Here is an 18,348-nt window from a genome sequence, read left to right on the forward strand (position 1 = left end):
GGAAACCACAGAACTGTGGCCATGGAAACCACCAAAAGACGGCTCATCGTTCTGACAGTTTCATGTTGATGACAACATGTTGATGAGGAACATCCTGATCATACCAAGAAGTGACTGCATCATATATGGTCATGTAGCCACCTCCTGGCAGAGGGATGATTACCTTTGAAATATTTACATAATAAGAGCTTCTTGTGCTGAAATACAGCAGGGTTCTCAAGTGAGAACTAGCTTAGTTCCAGTACACCTTTGTCTAAACAAATACTCAGCATTGCCAGCCGTGATAAATCTGGATTGCTGTGTTAAAACTATCATTCGCAGGTCTTGGGAATGTAATTTCACAAGCTAGTGAAAAGAGCAGGGAGCACAGTGCACAGGGGAGCCATGAATTTTCTGATGGGGCTTTTATTGGCACTTTAAGTACGACACGTAACTCCAAACATTCACTCAAAATCTTAAAAAACTGGACAAAGCACTGTGTTCCTAAGAAGGTCTAAAAAAAAGATTCTGTGCATTTTGTTGCATTTGATCCTGTTTCAAGTTGAAACCTGAGGCAGAGTAGCCTTAGCTTTTTCTGATATTTTGTTTAACACAAACATATTTGTTATATAGCAAATAATAGCTTTGTTTAGGCGGCTGAGGATCTGATTAACATCCCTGAAGGGAAAACACTCTGCATCCAAAAGGAATGTACTTATACTGGTTATGTAGTTTTGTCTTCAATTAAAAACATTTTGTGGTTTCTTTTATTGGAGTCATCATGATAGGAAATGCAAAATGCTCTTGATCAAGTTTATAGTCATGTGTCTCCACCATCAACAAGAAAAAAGATAAAAGACGTTTCCATTCACTCACATGCACACAGCTAGTCTGAGCCTCAAAAATTATTCTATTACAGACAGTTAAGTTTGTAATAGAATAATTTTTGTCAGTAAAAGCGGACGCCTCCCCATCATAACCATAACCCCCCTTGGTAATTTTCTAGTGATAAATGAAAAAACTCTATTCTGCACACAGTTTATGTTAAAAAATAAACTTCTTTCCCATCCTGTTATAACAAAAACTGCAATTTTTCAACACTCAAAGTGTATTTTAGTATAGCCTAACCTTATTCTAAGTGGCCTCCATCACTAAATACCTAGGACATTGCTAAAATGCAGTGCAAACAGAATCAAACCTCTTTGTTTATTGCTTATTGTAAAATATTATATGCATGTAACATTATATGCAGGGGGTGTATCACTTCATATATGTTATTCTTGAAACTGCTGTAGTGACTAAGGTGCTTTGGGAAGCAAGTAACAAAGTTAACTACTTCACTTTTGAAGTGGCTGGCTGGATGTGGCCCAACCCAGTGGGAAAACATGTGCCTTTAACAAGGGACACTGAGTTAATTAACAGCTACAAACTGACATTTACCACGAGCAGCAATCGTACTTACAGAGTTGGGCATCTCATCAGTGTTTTTACAATGATGGGGAAATTCATACACGACAAAGTGAGAGGGGATGAGATTACGTCTGTATGTGTCTGGTTTACACACCCAGTGTTTCCAGTCCCCCCCATGCTCAGAGGTGATCAACGTGTCTCAGTCGTCTAATGGGGAAACCAGTGCCTGATGGTATTAGCAGTCAGACAGGAGGAAACGTGTACCTCAGTCAAGGATTTCCATGGAACATATGAAACTGTATGAAGAGATCTACTGGCTTTGACTGCGGGTGATTGCCTGGTTTACTGAGATTAAAACCATACACCCTCACCTTAGTTCTCAGGACAGCTAAATAGCATGATTTTGGTTTTGATTAGATAATAAAAGGTTCAGATAAAATCCTAAAAAAACCACAAGACACTTCTAATAAACTCCATGCTAGTTTTCTTACCTTCTCCTCTTCCGTACTTGGCAGAGGGCGACCAGGACTCGGCATTCAGAAAGCCGAGCTCTCTGCACACCACTTGGGCAGCAGTAATGGAGAAGTCATCATCGCACACTGTCCCCCACTCTCCATTGTAGAAAACTTCCACCCGGCCTTCGTAGTGTTTCCGCTTCTCCCCGGCTAGACGTAGTTGGATTACAGGGGAACCAGAGGGTGACTGAGCATTACACAGCGCCATCATGCACAGCAAGGTGGACAAGAGACAGTGGCTAGCAACTGGGCGCAGCATTACGCGGGACGATGAAGGAAAAGACAGTGATCTCTGGGGAGATAATAACACAGAAAAAGATTGTAAGTGTCGGTAATAGAAGCTGTACTATGATTTATGAATATTCGTAAATGAGATGGATTTTAAATGTAACATTTCCCAATTCCAAGGAGTTAAAGTTGCAGAGGCAGAGAGTAGTTTGTGGTGTGTGGTAGTTTTGTCCATAATTTAAGCAAATGAGCAGTTTCAGTATAAAGTCACATCCAGTAACAATTCAGTTTGGCCATCATCAGGCTCCCTCACTGGCCTCTATGCAACCACAAGTATAAGCTTGTTTATCACTAACAGAATTCCCCATAGTTTTACAATATTTTAAGCAACCAGTGAAAACTGTCAAACTGTCAATAAGCGAGAAAAGATTGGAGAATTTGAAATGGTTTGGGTGAGAACAATGGTTCAGTCTCTCTCTCTGACAGCCTAATGAAGAGCAAATGTGGGCTCTGGCAGGGTGGGGTGTTGCCCCTCTCATGTATCTGCTGATCTGTGCCTGGAGGCTGCAACTGAAGTTCATAGGGAAAGTTGACTGCCTCGATATTTCATGGCGAACCATTGGAGGGACCAAAAGTCCCATGGGAGGAATTTTACTGTAGGAAAGTAAGACAGTGAAAGTAATTAGACCTCCACGTCTTTGGTGTGTTGAAGGGGAGGAAGGTTTCTTTTCCAAGTTGTTTCACAGCAACAGCTAAGCAAACTTCAGAGCTCACAGGCTCAAAGACTCCTGCAGTACACAGTCAACAAATTGTCGCTGGTTCGGATGAGATCATCTGAAGCATCTGGATTATCTTCTCATGAAAGTTAAGACGGAGGAAGGAACTGCTTTAATTTGGGCTTTTAATAATGCACTATTACTCCTCTTCTCACAACAAGATTGGCTGAATTTAAAATTAGTCCATCAGAGTCACTCCAGTCAGCACATGTAAACTCCACATACCCAGTTATGAAAAACAGTTCTCTTGAAAAGCTTACAAGACTAATGGAGACACACCCACTTCCTACAGAAAAATAATCACAGTTAACACTTACTCCGAAACTTGACACCGTATATTTAAAGCCGGTTATAAATGGATGGTTCGACACTGTAGACCATTTAAAACATGCAGTCTCGCATTGGAGCAATAAGGCCAAAAAATAAGTGAAGGCTGCCTGTCAGTCAAAGGTAGCCAAGGATTGTCAAGTCAACTGAAAAATGCTGAATTTCACATGCTGCATGTATTGCTTTCTCAGTCAAAGCCAGCACTCTTGTATAGTGTATTGTTGAATTTGGAAAAGCACAAATCAACCATCAAGTGTCTGTTAAGCCCATAAGCCCTGTCCAGAACAGTCCCAATGTTCACAGTGAGTGACAAAAAATGAACTCATCGAGTGTCAGAAGAGTCCTGCTTGATCAGAAAATCCGTGTCAATGTCAGCAGCACCAGAGTAGCCTAATGAAGGCATAAATAGCAGAGTGGGGCTAATTATTTCAGGATCTGGGTCATCATTTAGGTTAGGTATTAGACTACTAATTCAACACTGAGGGCTGCAACACTTGCATTCAAAACAAGCGTGGGATGAAAAATACAATTAAGTGTATCATAAAAGGAGAAAAATGCTAATTTAACTAATTTCATGTATTAAGTCGTACACAAAGGACGAAAAAAGAAAAACATTTTACAAATAAGTTTTACTGTTATAGCGTACTCGTGCACGTGCGAGATCCCATCAGCTGTCGACTACCCCAAGGTGAAAGCAAACACTTACTTTGACAGACGAAGAACAAGAAGTAGACACTTTCCAACTTGATTTTCCGACTTTGAGGCTTTCAAACTTTTGGAGAGTATGAGATGTGAAGCAGCGGTTCTTTGTCTCTTTAGTACTCCAGCCGTTTTCCTCTGCTCCCCTCACAGCTGGCCGCGCGCTCCCGTCCCACTCCTCACCGCGCAGAGAAGCCAATGAGAAGCCGCCTCAGCATCCTGGACCCGCCCTGTCCGGCCCAATCACCAGGGTTACACTGATCAGTCAAAACCTAGTAGCCTATGTGGCTGGACAGTGTATAGTGTGGCCAAATATTCAAAAAAGAATTCAGCAGTTTTAAATACATAACTAAATGTTGTTTCTAGAGCAGCACCAGTAAAGTTTACAACAGCAAAGTCACTACATAATCTCCTTGGAAACTAATCTAAAATGTGAATAAGATAAATACTAGTCCTGACCTCACAATATTGAGTGAAAGAGAAGGAGACAGGCTGAAGGACACAGACATCAGTCAGTATCAGTGTCCTTCGTACAGTTGCAGGTTGTCCTTCCTCCTCATCCGCCCCCCCCTCTGCTGAGGTGATTTCATCTTGGGCTACTTGACTATTGTGGAATTCTGTTCATTCAGTAAAGTATCCCAACATTATATGCTACAAAGTTCTTTTTGAACTTTCCATAACAAGGAAAAGGTTAATTAAATTGGGTACTGTAGAACCGCTAATTTAACTGAAAATTACAGTTGACTGTTGGATCATTGGTTTGGTTCTTCTGTCCATATAGACTGTATCTGTACTACAAACTGTAGACCATTTCCAGCAAACAAGCTCAGTCGAGCCAACTGGCTTTCTTCCCCTAATGCCATGGCTGACCATGTGGACAAGGTAAAGGAGTGACTGATAAAACAAGAGAGACAGATATTTCTTTGTTTGTGGACATAATCAGTTGTGTAATTGTAGTTAATAATTTCACAAAGGAGAACCGATGGTAGTCAGTTCTTGAGTTGATCTGCTCCAGGGGAGCCCCAGATGCAACAAAGTGAGAAATATAAATTGAATATAAGAAACAAACTTTTGAGATTGTAAGTGTTACCCTCAAGGAGGCATTGTAGACAAGTAAGAGCCACCACAAATCTCTACAGCAAGTCGCTCGTGTTGATGCTGAGTACTTCATGCCTGTAGCCTATTCATCAGCTGTCTGTCTGTGGTGAAGTAAAAAACTATTCCTGGACAATAAAGTCACTAACTAACTAACTAACTAACTAACTAACTAACTAACTAACTAACTAACTGATCCGTCAGAATAAACTATTTCTAGTATTATGTCATAAAGGCAAGGTATAGCATGTCAAAGTATAGTATGTCAAAAAAGCCACAGTATGTGAAAGAGTCAAACCCTCAACTTTAAATTGTCATTAAATCTTCTGCAGCCAAATCTCACTGACCTACAGTATGTGTGAAGCTCATGATGCGGAGTTGTATTTATCATTCAAATGACTGAAGACAAAAAGTCATGGTATGTCGATAAAAAGTAATGAAAAAGTCATAGTAAAGTCTGTTGAAAAAATCAGAAGAAAGTCTTATGTAGTACGTTGTAAAACGTCAGAAAAACATTACACTATCTGTAGAAAAAAAGTAGCAGAATAGTATGTTGTAAAAGAAGTCATAAAAAAGTGAAATAGTGAATGAACACTCAGCCTCCAATTTTTCTGCCAGTCTTACTGACGTACTGTATTTGTGAAGCTCAAGACCCACTAGTTCAGAGTTGTATTTATTGTTCAAAAAAGTCATGCAAAATCATTGTTTAGTATGTAAAAAAATACTTAAAAATTCATAGTATAATATGTTGAAAAAAAATGACATAGTATGTAGAAAAAAAGTCATGAACAGTTGTAGTATAGTATGTGAAAAAAAATTGAATTGTACAGTAATTTTTAAAAAGTCCTAAAAAGTTCTATTACATACATATAGTATGTCTAAAAAAGTCACTACAAATAAACAAAAAAGTCATAAAAAACTAACTGTATAGTATGTCAAAAAAAAGGGATGGCAAATAAAAGATTAAAGCCCTCAACCTGAAATTGTTACTACTTGTTCAGCATAGCATAGTATGTCAAAAAAAGTCATAAAAAAGTCATAGTATCTGAAAGAGCTGATCTGTGAACCTCAACATTTTATAAGATCTTTAGCAGCTTGTTTCACTGAGCTATTTGTGGAGCTTATGATACACAGGCTTGGAACTGTATTTGTCGTTCACATTACCCAAGACTAAAAAAGTCATACAAAATCATAGTTTAGTATGTTGAAAAAGGGTTAAAAAGTCCCAGTATAGCATGTCATAAAAAGTCCCAGTATAGTATGTCACAAAAAGTCTTAAAGAAGTCATAGTATAGCATGTCAAAAAAAGTCATAAAATGTTCATAGTATTGTCTGTCGAGAGAAAAATGACATAGTATAGTATGTAGAAAAATAGGTCATAAAAAAGTCATAGTATAGTATGTAGAAAAAATTAATAAATGTCATTGTGCGTTGAAAAAAGTTATATGGCATGTCAGAAAAAGTCTAGTATGTCCAAAAAGTCATGGTATATTAAAGAATTGAACCCTCAACCTCAAATTGTCATTAGATTGTCAACAGCTTATCTCACTGAGCTACTCATGAAGTTCATAATGTACTGGTTCGGAATTGTATTAATTGCTCACACTACTGAAGACAAAACTTCATAGTATAGCATTTCAGAAAAAGTCATAAAAAAGTATAGTATGTCAAAAGAAAGGTCTAGTACAGTAGCCTAGGTTCCCTGTGGTGTTTAAGGACACCACCACGTGGTGAGAAAGGTCCAACAAATTTGTCCGCTGTGCAAATGTCATTAAGGACAAAACCATTTGAGACATGTAACAGGTAAGGCTGGAATTTACTGAAGTGAATGACATCAGGTGTAAAATTTGCCTTTACATTTTTTATGAACAATATTTAAATTACCTACTACAACCTTTCTACTGACTGAAACTTCTCTAGGCTTCTACACCTGAGACATGTGACACATTTTGACTTACTGCATTGTTTTATGAGGAGAAATACGTTTCTACTAAATCTGTTGGCACTGAGGGACTACAACAATAAAAACCGGCTAGCCCCATTTGGTAAATGACCCCCGTTTCAAACAGGTTTGGCTACTGGGCTGTGTTTGAGAAAGGAATTGGGATTTAATGAGAAAGACCACTTGTTTTGTCTGAGTAAACATCATTAAGTTACCTGTTGTGGATGGCAGGGTAAAGAATAGCAGCAGTCAGTCTGTTCCTCTGTTAAACTGATTCACTGTATAGTTAACTGTTTATGAAACAATTTGAAAAAAAGAAAAGGACATTTTTTTCCTCTAAAATGTGATCAACAGTTCCATCAGGTGATCAGGAAGGAGGTCGTCTCTGTAGTCAAGTTGCAACAGAACAGAGGGATGTCAAAGCAGACCAAACACACAACCTCACGTCCAATGCTGGTAGAGCTCCCAGTTAGTGACAAAAGTATCTTAGTCTTGATTTTTTTTTTAAATTCAAATTTAACCCTACTTGTGATTTTTCATTTTAATTTGACAAAAGAAATGGAAATTGAAAGTTACACAATAGTTGTGGACCTTGTACCACACCACCTGAGATAGGCCATAGGCAGAGCCATTCGTCCTGGATTCCACCCAAAGCTTGTGCAGCTATAAATTGTCGTGCATCATTATATTAAAAATAACCAACAAAAACAACATTCAATACATTACTGAAAGAAAAACATCTAATAAAATAAGACATAACAACATTCAACACAACAAACACAGGACAACACAGGACCTACTTTAAATTATTCACAGAATGTAGTGATGAGATTATCATATTGATCACTCATAATATGACCATGCAAATGCACACATAACACCCTCAATGATACTAACAGCATTCATTAAGTGTTAGCCAAATGATTCAGGCACAGGGGGAAATACATTAAATCTTAACCATTTATTCAAGAATGCACAAAATATAGCAGTTAACATACAATCTGGGTACACTTTACTCTTCATTTTTACAAATATTTGGAACAATATTCTTTTCATTAACTATAAAATTTACATATGTTGGACCGTAACAATGGATTTGCATTGAAAAGCACCTTCAGACCAAAGTAACACCACTACAACAGGACACAGAGTCACACTGAAACTCATGTCATTTTACAAGGACATTTGGCAATTGATTGTGCTGACGTGAAACAAGGCATCCACAGAACAATCTGTCCTTTATATCTCAAACACATCTGACCAGAAATACACTCGTGAGCTTCTTCAGGTTCAATCGGAGCAGAATATTCTGATGTTAGCGATAAAGATATTATCACATGATGAACTCTCTGCTCACAAAAACACAGACCTTCAGCTTAAATGCAAACCCATTTTAACGCGCTGTTGTTCCGGGGGTTTTAATCATAAAAGATATATAATGTATATAGTACATTTTGGCAACCAATTTTGGAAGCAGCGACATGAAGGAACTAAAAAACTTTTTTTTGTTTTACAAAATAACACAAAATAAAGGCACACCAGCAACATTTGGGCTTACATGAAATATGAATACAATCCAAAAATATGTACATGGCAATGTCAGAATGCGTTTCTTACTTTTCGGCATTTAAACGCAGAGTGAGAAAATTAAACATGGCACATGGTTTTATTTGACAGTATAATAAGAGCAAAGTTTTCACTACTTAAGTTTCAAACTAAACTTTAATTCCCACCCATCACCGCAAAACTATCTCCAAATGAACACGATAATATAGAACAGAATTCAAGATTCTCTTAAGTGCCCTTCATATTTAACAATCCCAGAGATTTATGGTAGGCATAATAAACACAATGTCAAAACTCAAACTCTGCATAAATGAGGACTTTATCACACATTGTATATATTTCCATATATATACAATATACACCCTACTATATATCCATGTCAAACACAGACAAAAAAACTCAAAAGCAACTTAAGAAATAATATAAGTATTTAAGTAATAATACTGTTATCTGTATCTATTATCCATAAGCCAGGAAACTAATACACTATGATCAGTTTAGGCACTGAATAGAGAGATTTGTCCTTTCTGACAACTGTATTTTCAACACAGGCAATTACAGTGTAGACAGACATTAATCACTATTTATGTCTGTCCTGTCTTTCCCTTAGTTCCATTATTGTTAGTTTGGTGTTAAACATGCTGTATAAAACGGCAATGGAAATTCTCTGTAATAGAACAAAAGTCCATACATTACAAGGAAGAGTGTTAAACAGTTAAAATCTGATGAATCTTTGAACCATAAAACAAGCATTTGATGTAGATCCTTAACCAAAGATCAATAATACTCCTTCAGAATAATTAAAATACACATTGCGATAGCTTTGCACTTTTTAAACTTCCACTATGAACAATTATTGTGCAGGTTTCATATTTCAATCTGAAAAGAGCAACCGTTTTGCATTATAAATGTATTTTTCTAAATCATATGAGCAGAGAGAAAGAGACGCTTGACATGTGCTTAAAGTGTGATCAGGTACAGTATTTACATCAATGTTGCAGTGAAATGTTGATTAAAGGCCTCTTAGTCTGTCCCCAGTTTGGCGATCAATTCATCGCAGATCTTAGTGAGCTCCTCGATCTCTTGATTCTGTGAGAGACAGAGAGGAAGAGTGTTTAGAAACTGGGGGTAAACACAAAATGCCAGGGCAGAAAAATGATTCTGCACAGATACAGTAAAAGTCTTTGAATATGTATGCAGAGAAGTTTTCTCTGTAGTAGCTTGCAGAACATTCAATTCACATTCAAAATTGGAATTTGTCAAACACTATGCTGTGTTATACACTATCCAGTGGTGGAATGTAACTAAATACATCTACTCAAGTACTATACTTAAAGCTTTTGTGCGTAACTTTTTGATATTAATGAACATCCGTTAGATTGAAGCCATTGCCAAATGAGTTGCGTTGCGCGGTTACATACTTTTTCCAATTTACTTTATACTTCTACATTACATTTTTAGAGGAAAATATTGTACTTTTTACTCTGCTATATTCATTTGACAATTATAGATGCAAGTTATTTTTCACATAAAAAACAAACATATGACATGCTTATATGTTATGTGACCAGTCTGGTTGGGCATAGTAAATTAAACACTGCCCCCTAGTGTTAGATGTTGTGCCAGTGTGATGTTAGACACATTCCTGCACACGATGAAGTACTTTACAGTGATTTTACAGATTGCTGTCAATAAAGTAAATTTGAAATCACTGTAAGTTAACACCATGAATCTATATTTTAACACTGCAAGCCACAGAGGTTGGGTTTTGCTATAAAATCTATTGGATTTATTTGCATAAAACAGGAGAAGACATTTTTTCCAAAGCAAGAACAACAAAAAAACAATCCTGTTCCAGTTCTTCTTGGCGCAACACGTTAAAAGGTGATAGAAAGAAACATTTATCCCTTTTACTAAATCTTTACAAAAAGTGAGAAAGTCCGGGAATGTGTGTAACCTTGGAAAACAATACTGCTGCAATCTTACCACTGGTGTACATAAATGCCCACAACTAATCTCAACTGTGATCGAACTTGTTTATGTAATACTTCCTACATACTACAGTTTGTTTCACAATAAACCATTGCTGTCTAAAAAAGCCTTGTTTAGCACCTTTTACCAGACTTCTGAACTGAAAAGAGATGTCTGACACACAATCAAAAAACTCCCCCACCAATCATCCAGAGAGTTTTTTCAGCAAACCCTGCCATGCACTTGCATAGTTTAACACAGTGCATCAATTTAAATTTTGATTGTAGTGATCTCACCTTTTGAAGGACAGCTCTTTCAAGTGACTCCACCTTCATCTGCTCCTTCCTCAGGCTGGCGTTTAGTGCGACACTCTCTGAGTTGCTCTTGGCACGTACCTGGGCTATGTCTTCATTAGCCCTGTTAGAGAGGAGAGATGACAAGAGAGATCGTCAAAATGAGACACTATGTCTAGCCTGTCTAATGATTGAATTCTAAAATTGTAAATTGCAGACATGGAAACTTACTTATCAAGTTTCTCCTCGGCATGCACCTTGAGAGTTTGATATCGCTGCTCCTCCTGCTTGATACGCATCAGGTAGTCATGCGCACACTTCTTTAGCACCTCCTCATTCTGAAGAAATACATGTAGAGAATATCTAGTGAACTGGCTATTCTGTGGTAGTCGCATGAGATTCATACTGAACCTCTACTGACCTTCTTGAAGCCCTCCAGGACTCCTTTCATGTTTTCATACCTCCTGAAGAGGTCAGCGAACGAGCGCTCCACAGAGTTGAGGTCAGCCAAGGCCTGATCCCTCTCTATGGTCAGCTGTCTGACGGACTTACTGCAGGACAGGGTCTTCTGCTGCTGCTCGTCCTCTGCAACCAAAATACAAGATTTAAATGGCAAGATGTATACCACAGCTTAAAGACGGAACTGAAAGAACCAATGCAAAATTTAAATGCATGTGGTTACATCACCAGATAAAATAAGTCCTTTTGTGCGATGCAAGCACATGTGTGTTTAACACAAAGCAGTGACTATAGAGAATATATATATATATATATATATATATATATATATATATATATATATATATATATATATATATATATATTACTTGTTCTCCAATTTTAAGACAGTGCTGAAGGAAGAATATAAACAAGGAAAAGGTGTTTTTTCACTTTATTTTTTATAACCAAACAATGGGATATAATTGACTGGCAAGGTCCAGTACCTGACCTCAGTACACCTGATCATGTATTTCACTCTGATGACCACCTAGCAGCAGTACAGACCCAGCAGAGCATCATGAGGGAAGCTACAGTGTTAGCTGGTGTTTTTGAGCCATAGACGTTAGGCAGTTGTAGTGTGCAAAAGATCAGCAAATAAATATGAGGATTTATGAATTTAAAGCAAACTCAATCCAATTAATTTTTTTGTAATCTACTGTATATACTTTTATACTTTTATGGGGTGCATAACTAAAAAAGGCTTTAATCTTCCTTTGATGTGGATGTAAACACTCTTAGAATAAAGCTGAGATTTTACATTTTAATCTTATTGTTATTTTTTCCTTTCAAACCCTATGCACTGCAACAGACCCAACACAACAAAAATAAACATTTTAAGTGGGATGTACTTAAGTAATGCATCCTTAAATTGAATGTATCCTGGAGGTATTATAATGTTTGGGCAGCAGTCATTAAATACACACACTGATAACTAGGCATTCTGAAGCCATGAGGTGTGAAACACACAAATCCATGTAGAAAGTGCCACCACTAGGTGGAAGCAACTTACCAATCATTTGAGCAACGGTTTTCTCATACTCTGCAACAATTTTTCTATCAAGACAAAAAAATTGAAATTTTTGTAATCATTTGCAAATTTGGTTTCTCTTTGGTATTACTATTTTTGCTACATTTCCACTTTCATTTTTTTAAATGCAAAGCCAGCTTCTAAAGAAACAGTAAAGCTCTATACCTCATCTCCAAAACCTCAGCCCTGCTCTCCTCATACTTCTTCTTCCACTCATTGACCTCCATCTCTTTAGTGATGATCTGATTGGAGGACAGGGCATGACAAGGAAAATAAATAACCATCAGTAGATGTGTTCTGTCTTTCTGAGCTGTGACAGTAACATACCTCTTCTCTGATCAGGGTGAGCACTGCGGCCTTGTCCATCTCACTCTGAGGTATGTTGGCCTGGGAGAGGGCTGCTGTTGCTGGGCCCTCACTGCCTGTCACCATTGTTATCAGGTTCATGGATACCTCACTCTGTGGAATATGCAGAAAACATACTTTGTATCGGACCAGAAGTTCCTCAATATTAACATTTCGTAAGCAGGCCCACTTTGTGGCTGCTGTATTTACAGTACTTTTCATTTAAGGTCAGATGATGTCTTCGCAACAAGCACTTTGAAAAAACTGTTCACGTATGATGATTTTATTAATCCGACCTTTTGTTTAACCTGAAAGTGCAAGTGTGGTTATCTATCTGTGGACAAATAGTGTGTGATTAAAAACTATTAGATTACTGTAGCAAAAATAGCTCCTGGGGCATGTGTTTGTTTATTTATGATCCTCATTAGCTCCTGCATTGCAGGTGCAATTCTTCCAGAGGTCCTTTCAACTCACTTGAAAGTGTGGCAATGCAAATAATAAATACACATTACAACCTCATAAACAGTAAATTGTAAGACATAAACTAACCAAACACTATCATTTCATGACACAACTCATGACAAAATAGACACATAAGACAAGGACAGACACATAAACAGCTCCCCCAGTCATCCTTACATTTAGGTTGAACACATTTTAAAGACAGGTATATCTATATCCTATTGTCACATAATATCTCTTTCATCCTCTCTGAACACGTCTCACAATTCAACGAACATATACGTGTTGTTAAGCCTCAACCAATGATTCATTGTCTACTCATCCTCTCTAATCAATAGATATGTTTAAATTTAACTTTTAAATGTCATTTTACTGCTGTCTTGTGTCATTTGTTCAGGTAGTACACTCCATTCTTGCATTGGTCTACACATGATCATTCGTTTAACAGTATTAGTCTTTGTTTTTGGGATAGTAAAGTTACCTCTTGTAGCATAATAAAGCAACACAATCCTAGTATGAAAAACAGAAAAGTAGGACTCAAATAATGGCTAATAAGCATCTTCTTCCCAATTGAGATAAAGAAAAATTGGTGCAAAACAAGCAGATCATGTTTAAATAGTTGTACTACTCCCTCCATGTGGTTCCTATAGTCTACTTACTATATCATCTTTCAGACTGCAGGTGTCCTCCTCCTTCAGGTGATCTGTAATCTTCGTCTCAGGACCTTTAGGGAGAAAAAAAAATTACCTCAATGAATAATGACAACTGTTAGTTGTACTAATTGTCATTTTTTAAGTTGTGAAGTTGAGTAAAGAATATGTGCACTATTTGTCTAGTTTTCATCATCTTGTTTCCTTAGTAAAAAGATGGTGTGAGACGTCCACCACTGACACAGACTTTTAATGCAAAACTGTGGGAAGCATTTGTTCCCCAGTGTAAGATTTATAACTTTCTTATATCCAGGACAGGATAGGGTTTTGCTGAGCATGCATGCTCCATTTTATTCCTTCATACAGTTTGACCCATTCTTGGGGCTCTGCAGTCTGTAGTCTAATAATCCAACAGTAGTTGCAGAGAAAATTATGTAACTGAATCCCTCTTCTTGTTCACAAGCTTGCAATACATCCTGGTGTTGGAACTGGGGCCTCTCTGGGCATACCTCTTTAACTCCAAACCTCATGAATACACTTCTAAAAAATACTACTAACTTAAATACATCACAAGGTAATTTAGAAGGTTGGGTAGAATTAAAGAGACCATATATTATGACAATCTAAAGAATTATTTAGTCTACTAGGGCTGTTTGTTTCACATAATAAAAATGTGCATTGCTTTGTGAACATTTAATCAGTTACACTAAAATTTGACTTTCAGGGAAAAAAGTGTAATTTTTAGCATTGTCTAAAAGTCTCTCTTTGCACTATTTTCATTTTCACCAAACACTGCTGTAAAATCTTATTTTACACATAACAAAAGGGGGTTCCATACATACCATCCATAACAGATATATCATTGATTGGCATTTTTTTTGCAGGTGCTTTATTGCATTTGGGTTCTCCTCTCTCGTCCTGGCTGTCTGCTGTCTGGCCCATAATGCCAGTGGAGGCAAGCTTCTCCTCATCAGTGGCGTGATGAACTCGCTTAGTGATCTCTGGGGTCTGAGCCACCACCTCATCCTCCTCCTGGAGACAAAGAGAAAAATAAAATCTACCTTTTAATGTTATTTATTTTAGATATATCAAATATTAAATCTAACTATATAAAAACACATGACATGAAGAAAAGCATTTAGTTAGCAGCTTTTATAAAAACGTTCCCACATGGGAAAGTATACGTACTATTGTAGATTGCAAAATTTAATAAATAAATGTGGATACAGCACATAACTTAGAAAATACACAAGTTTTACTTATCACAATACCAAAGAGCCCAAAAAACATTTCATGAATATATTCGACTGCAGTGAGGTAACATTGGTGGGCCTTAAAAAATGGTGTTACAATGTGTTATCTAAGAGACTGGTGTTGCACAATATCTTGAGGCTATCTCCTAAGGATGGAGGAGGTGATACCATTAAGGGCACATGGGAGCAGCGGACTAATATTTGACTGCAGAGTGATAAGTCTCATTTCTGTCACCATGCCAAGCAGGCACTGCAGAGCTGGAGCCACAGCTGATGCTTCTGTTAACTTGTATCATAGCGTGTGTGTGTGTGTGTGTGTGTGTGTGTGTGTGTGTGTGTGTGAAGAGGTGAGGCTAAGGGGTTGGACAGCTGCAGAATAATGGACATTGCAGTGTCACTACGGTAAGGTTTCACGTTTCAGCTGACAAAACATCACACAGAGAAACCCACATTACCTGATTGCACACATCGAGAACCAAGGACTGGCTCTCATCATATTTCTGAACTTTACAGGAATTCCTACAAAACAAGCACATGACAACGACACAAGTGTCAGAATAGATCCCAAAAAAAAGTTTAATTCCTTTTTCTCCCGTTTTTACATCCATAGAGCTGCAAGCATTTCTGAAGGGATCACAAGACGGGACAAATTAACTTGATGATGTATGGCCTTGTGAGTTGAGGTGAAACTAAGGATTATTTCCCTCACATGCTCCTTCAACAATCAGTTCTGGCACAGCACACGCCACATGAGAGTAAAATGAGAAGCCAGCATGCATGAAAGAGAGTGTTGATAGTTGAGAGTACTTACAACAGAAAACAGAGAAACTTGACTTGTTCAGATGTCCTGGGGCTAATAGAAGTGGACGATAGCAGAGGTTTGGGGTTGCGTAACAGACAAGAGGAGGGAGGATGGAGGATGAAAGGGATATTGATAAAGGGAATGTAGAACAGATTAGGGAAAAGAGACAAGGAATAGTGTGTGAGTGATTTAAGGCATTCAGCTTAGCATGTTAGATAGTTTGAGCGTAAACACGAGATGCCGACAGACCTGGAAAAACTAAAATTAGTCCAAAGCACTGCAGCTATAAGCACTTTTAAGAGCCTATATTTAACCTGCTTGGAAACTGCATCAATGACCAGTATGCAGTGTAGTGTTTGGCATGTGTTCAAAGCAAACATATCCAGCCAAAGAAAAATCAAGCTCAGTAGAGTGGATCTAAACCTAATGTGATGCATATAAAAATAAAAATCTGAATGTTTAATATCAATAATGTTACAATCTCAAATCTGCAAACTCTTGGGGATAAAACATTTTGCTGGAGACTTACATGATTGTCCTCTCTTTGCTTTTCTTGGGAATCTGTCTCCCTTTCCTCTCTCCCGCTGGTTGCCCTGTTTTCTGTTTGCCTCCATCTTTCACTTTTGTCTCTGGCTGAGGGGCGCTACTGGCTGTGTCCTCTGCAATCATAGTCGTGCAGGATTTAAAAGGGTCCACGGATTCATCCAAACTGTCTGGAGTGAAACTGTAGGAGCTCTTAGGGAGCATTGGAGAGCTGCTCACTGTGCTACTGCTACCAAACGGATTGAAGTTTGGGTCATCCCACTGACTGGGATCAAAGTTATATGTTCCCGATTTAGAAATAGGAATATCGTCAAGGTTAAGAGCTGCAGTAGAGTCTGAAATTGGCAAAGCAGTTTCTGGAAAAGGATCTGAAACTGGTTCTGACACAGGTTGAAAAACTGGTTCTGATGCTGGTTGAGAATCTGATTCTGATACTGTGGGTTCTGGTGCTGGTTGGCAGGAAGCTCCTGATCCTTTGGCCTTCTGCTTTTTAGCTGCAAGTTTGCTGATTGTCTTTTTACCACCTAATTTCCTCGGAGGTGGCTTGCTGACTGTCCCCTCGTCCAGACCAAACTCCAGCATCACAGACGTTGACTTTGACGATGATTCCATTATCTGTGCTTCGGCTGGAGCTGCTGAGCTGGCTTCACACACAGGCAAGGAGCTACCGAGTGGGTCAAGTCTGGGAAGAGAGCTTGAACCGAATGGTGGGGGAGAGTTTTGGATTTTGGATCCGCCGCAGGTGAAGGGGTTAAAGCTGTCATCCAGCTGGTCAGGGTCAAATTTGTAAGTGGCCTTCGGAAGAGGAAGTTCTTCCTCCTCGTTTGTTTGTGCAAGCTCGTTTGGAGAGGCCTTCACCTTCAGGGATGGAGGCTTAGACCTGCTGGTTTTAGTCTTTGTAGGAGGCTCTGTCTGGTCAAGGCCATTGCACTGTGGTTCTGGTTTAACAAGAGGTTTCTGCTCAGTGGGCTCTGGAGCTAGTCTGGCTGCAGGATCAATGCTCTGAACTGAATCTGGTTCTGGGGTTGGAGCAGAAACAGAAACAGGAACAGGAACGGAAGCTGGAGCCACATCCGGGACAGGATCTTCCACTAGGACAGGGACTGGGACTTGGGATGGCTCAGAGGATGGCCCTGTGCATTTGGCCACTTCAGGCCCTTCCTTCACGGAGGATGGAGCAGGGACAGGCACAGAGCCCAAGGCTTCTGCAAGATTCTGTGTTTGTTCTTTTTCCAGGGTCTGGATGTTTTCTTCCAGTGGGCCACCCATGGGGACCGCAGGCTCATCCTGACCCATGTTGTGGCTGAGAAAAATATCCTGATCCCAAACCGGAGCAGTAACTATCATGTGCTCCTCCTGATCCACATCTGAAGAAAAAACACCAGAATTAACATAAATAACAATAATTTATAAATAAGAAAGTGACACTGCATATGCACACTCCTTCCCTATGATAATATCTCCAATCAAATCTAAACTCAGATGTAGCTGACATCTGATTGGTTCCTAGCCAGCCAACTATTCCAATCGCGGCTGTTGCCATGGTGATGTCTTTCTATGAGGCCCATGTCTTTTAAACCAAGTAGTGCATTGGAAAATAGACAGAAAGACAAAAAAGAGAGTATGTATGTATTTTGTGTTGTGTTGAGGACAACAGGTACAATGGCTGCTATGAAGTAATTATTGCCCCCGGGGACTCTTTGACACATCAACATATTTTAGTACGCCTGTCATACTCGCCATATTCATGTAATATTATGTTGCTAGGAGACTAGCAGAACCTGTTTTGTTTCTACCTTCTTCGACTCACATTAATATGTCGCCAGAATGTCATTTTCATAGTATTTCTGCAGACCAACATGCCCATCCAAACATATCCTCATTCATATCCACATGCATGATCAATAGAAAGATTATAAGACTCCCTTGTGGTTCTGTACTGTTTATAAAGGCAGAACATATCA

General features: G+C 38.5%; 2 protein-coding genes across 6 annotated transcripts in view; both read right to left on the bottom strand.

Annotated features, from left to right (window-relative positions):
* The window catches only part of loxl2a (lysyl oxidase-like 2a), a 27,097-nt gene extending 22,972 nt beyond the window's left edge, over positions 1–4,125 (bottom strand). The window contains exons 1-2 of the mRNA XM_034869877.1: positions 3,942–4,125; positions 1,881–2,194 (exon numbers count right to left, since the gene is read on the bottom strand). Coding sequence (XP_034725768.1) covers positions 1,881–2,163 — 283 coding nt within the window. The 5' untranslated portion in view covers positions 2,164–2,194; positions 3,942–4,125. The remainder of the gene's footprint in view (positions 1–1,880; positions 2,195–3,941) is intronic.
* Positions 4,126–7,916: 3,791 nt separating this feature from the next.
* The window catches only part of tacc1 (transforming, acidic coiled-coil containing protein 1), a 30,749-nt gene continuing 20,317 nt past the window's right edge, over positions 7,917–18,348 (bottom strand). For 4 of the 5 annotated variants that reach the window (XM_034869872.1, XM_034869871.1, XM_034869870.1 and 1 more), the window contains exons 3-14: positions 16,371–17,751; positions 15,851–15,892; positions 15,495–15,558; positions 14,629–14,818; positions 13,796–13,860; positions 12,657–12,788; positions 12,495–12,571; positions 12,312–12,355; positions 11,223–11,386; positions 11,033–11,139; positions 10,805–10,925; positions 7,917–9,626 (exon numbers count right to left, since the gene is read on the bottom strand). In XM_034869872.1, the coding sequence (XP_034725763.1) occupies positions 9,561–9,626; positions 10,805–10,925; positions 11,033–11,139; positions 11,223–11,386; positions 12,312–12,355; positions 12,495–12,571; positions 12,657–12,788; positions 13,796–13,860; positions 14,629–14,818; positions 15,495–15,558; positions 15,851–15,892; positions 16,371–17,731 (2,433 nt within the window). In that variant the 5' untranslated portion in view covers positions 17,732–17,751 and the 3' untranslated portion in view covers positions 7,917–9,560. The remainder of the gene's footprint in view (positions 9,627–10,804; positions 10,926–11,032; positions 11,140–11,222; positions 11,387–12,311; positions 12,356–12,494; positions 12,572–12,656; positions 12,789–13,795; positions 13,861–14,628; positions 14,819–15,494; positions 15,559–15,850; positions 15,893–16,370; positions 17,752–18,348) is intronic. The other variant, XM_034869868.1, reaches the window with a different exon arrangement.

The sequence above is a fragment of the Etheostoma cragini genome, chromosome 4 (assembly GCF_013103735.1).
Source record: "Etheostoma cragini isolate CJK2018 chromosome 4, CSU_Ecrag_1.0, whole genome shotgun sequence".
In the NCBI taxonomy this organism is placed as follows: Eukaryota; Metazoa; Chordata; class Actinopteri; order Perciformes; family Percidae; genus Etheostoma; species Etheostoma cragini.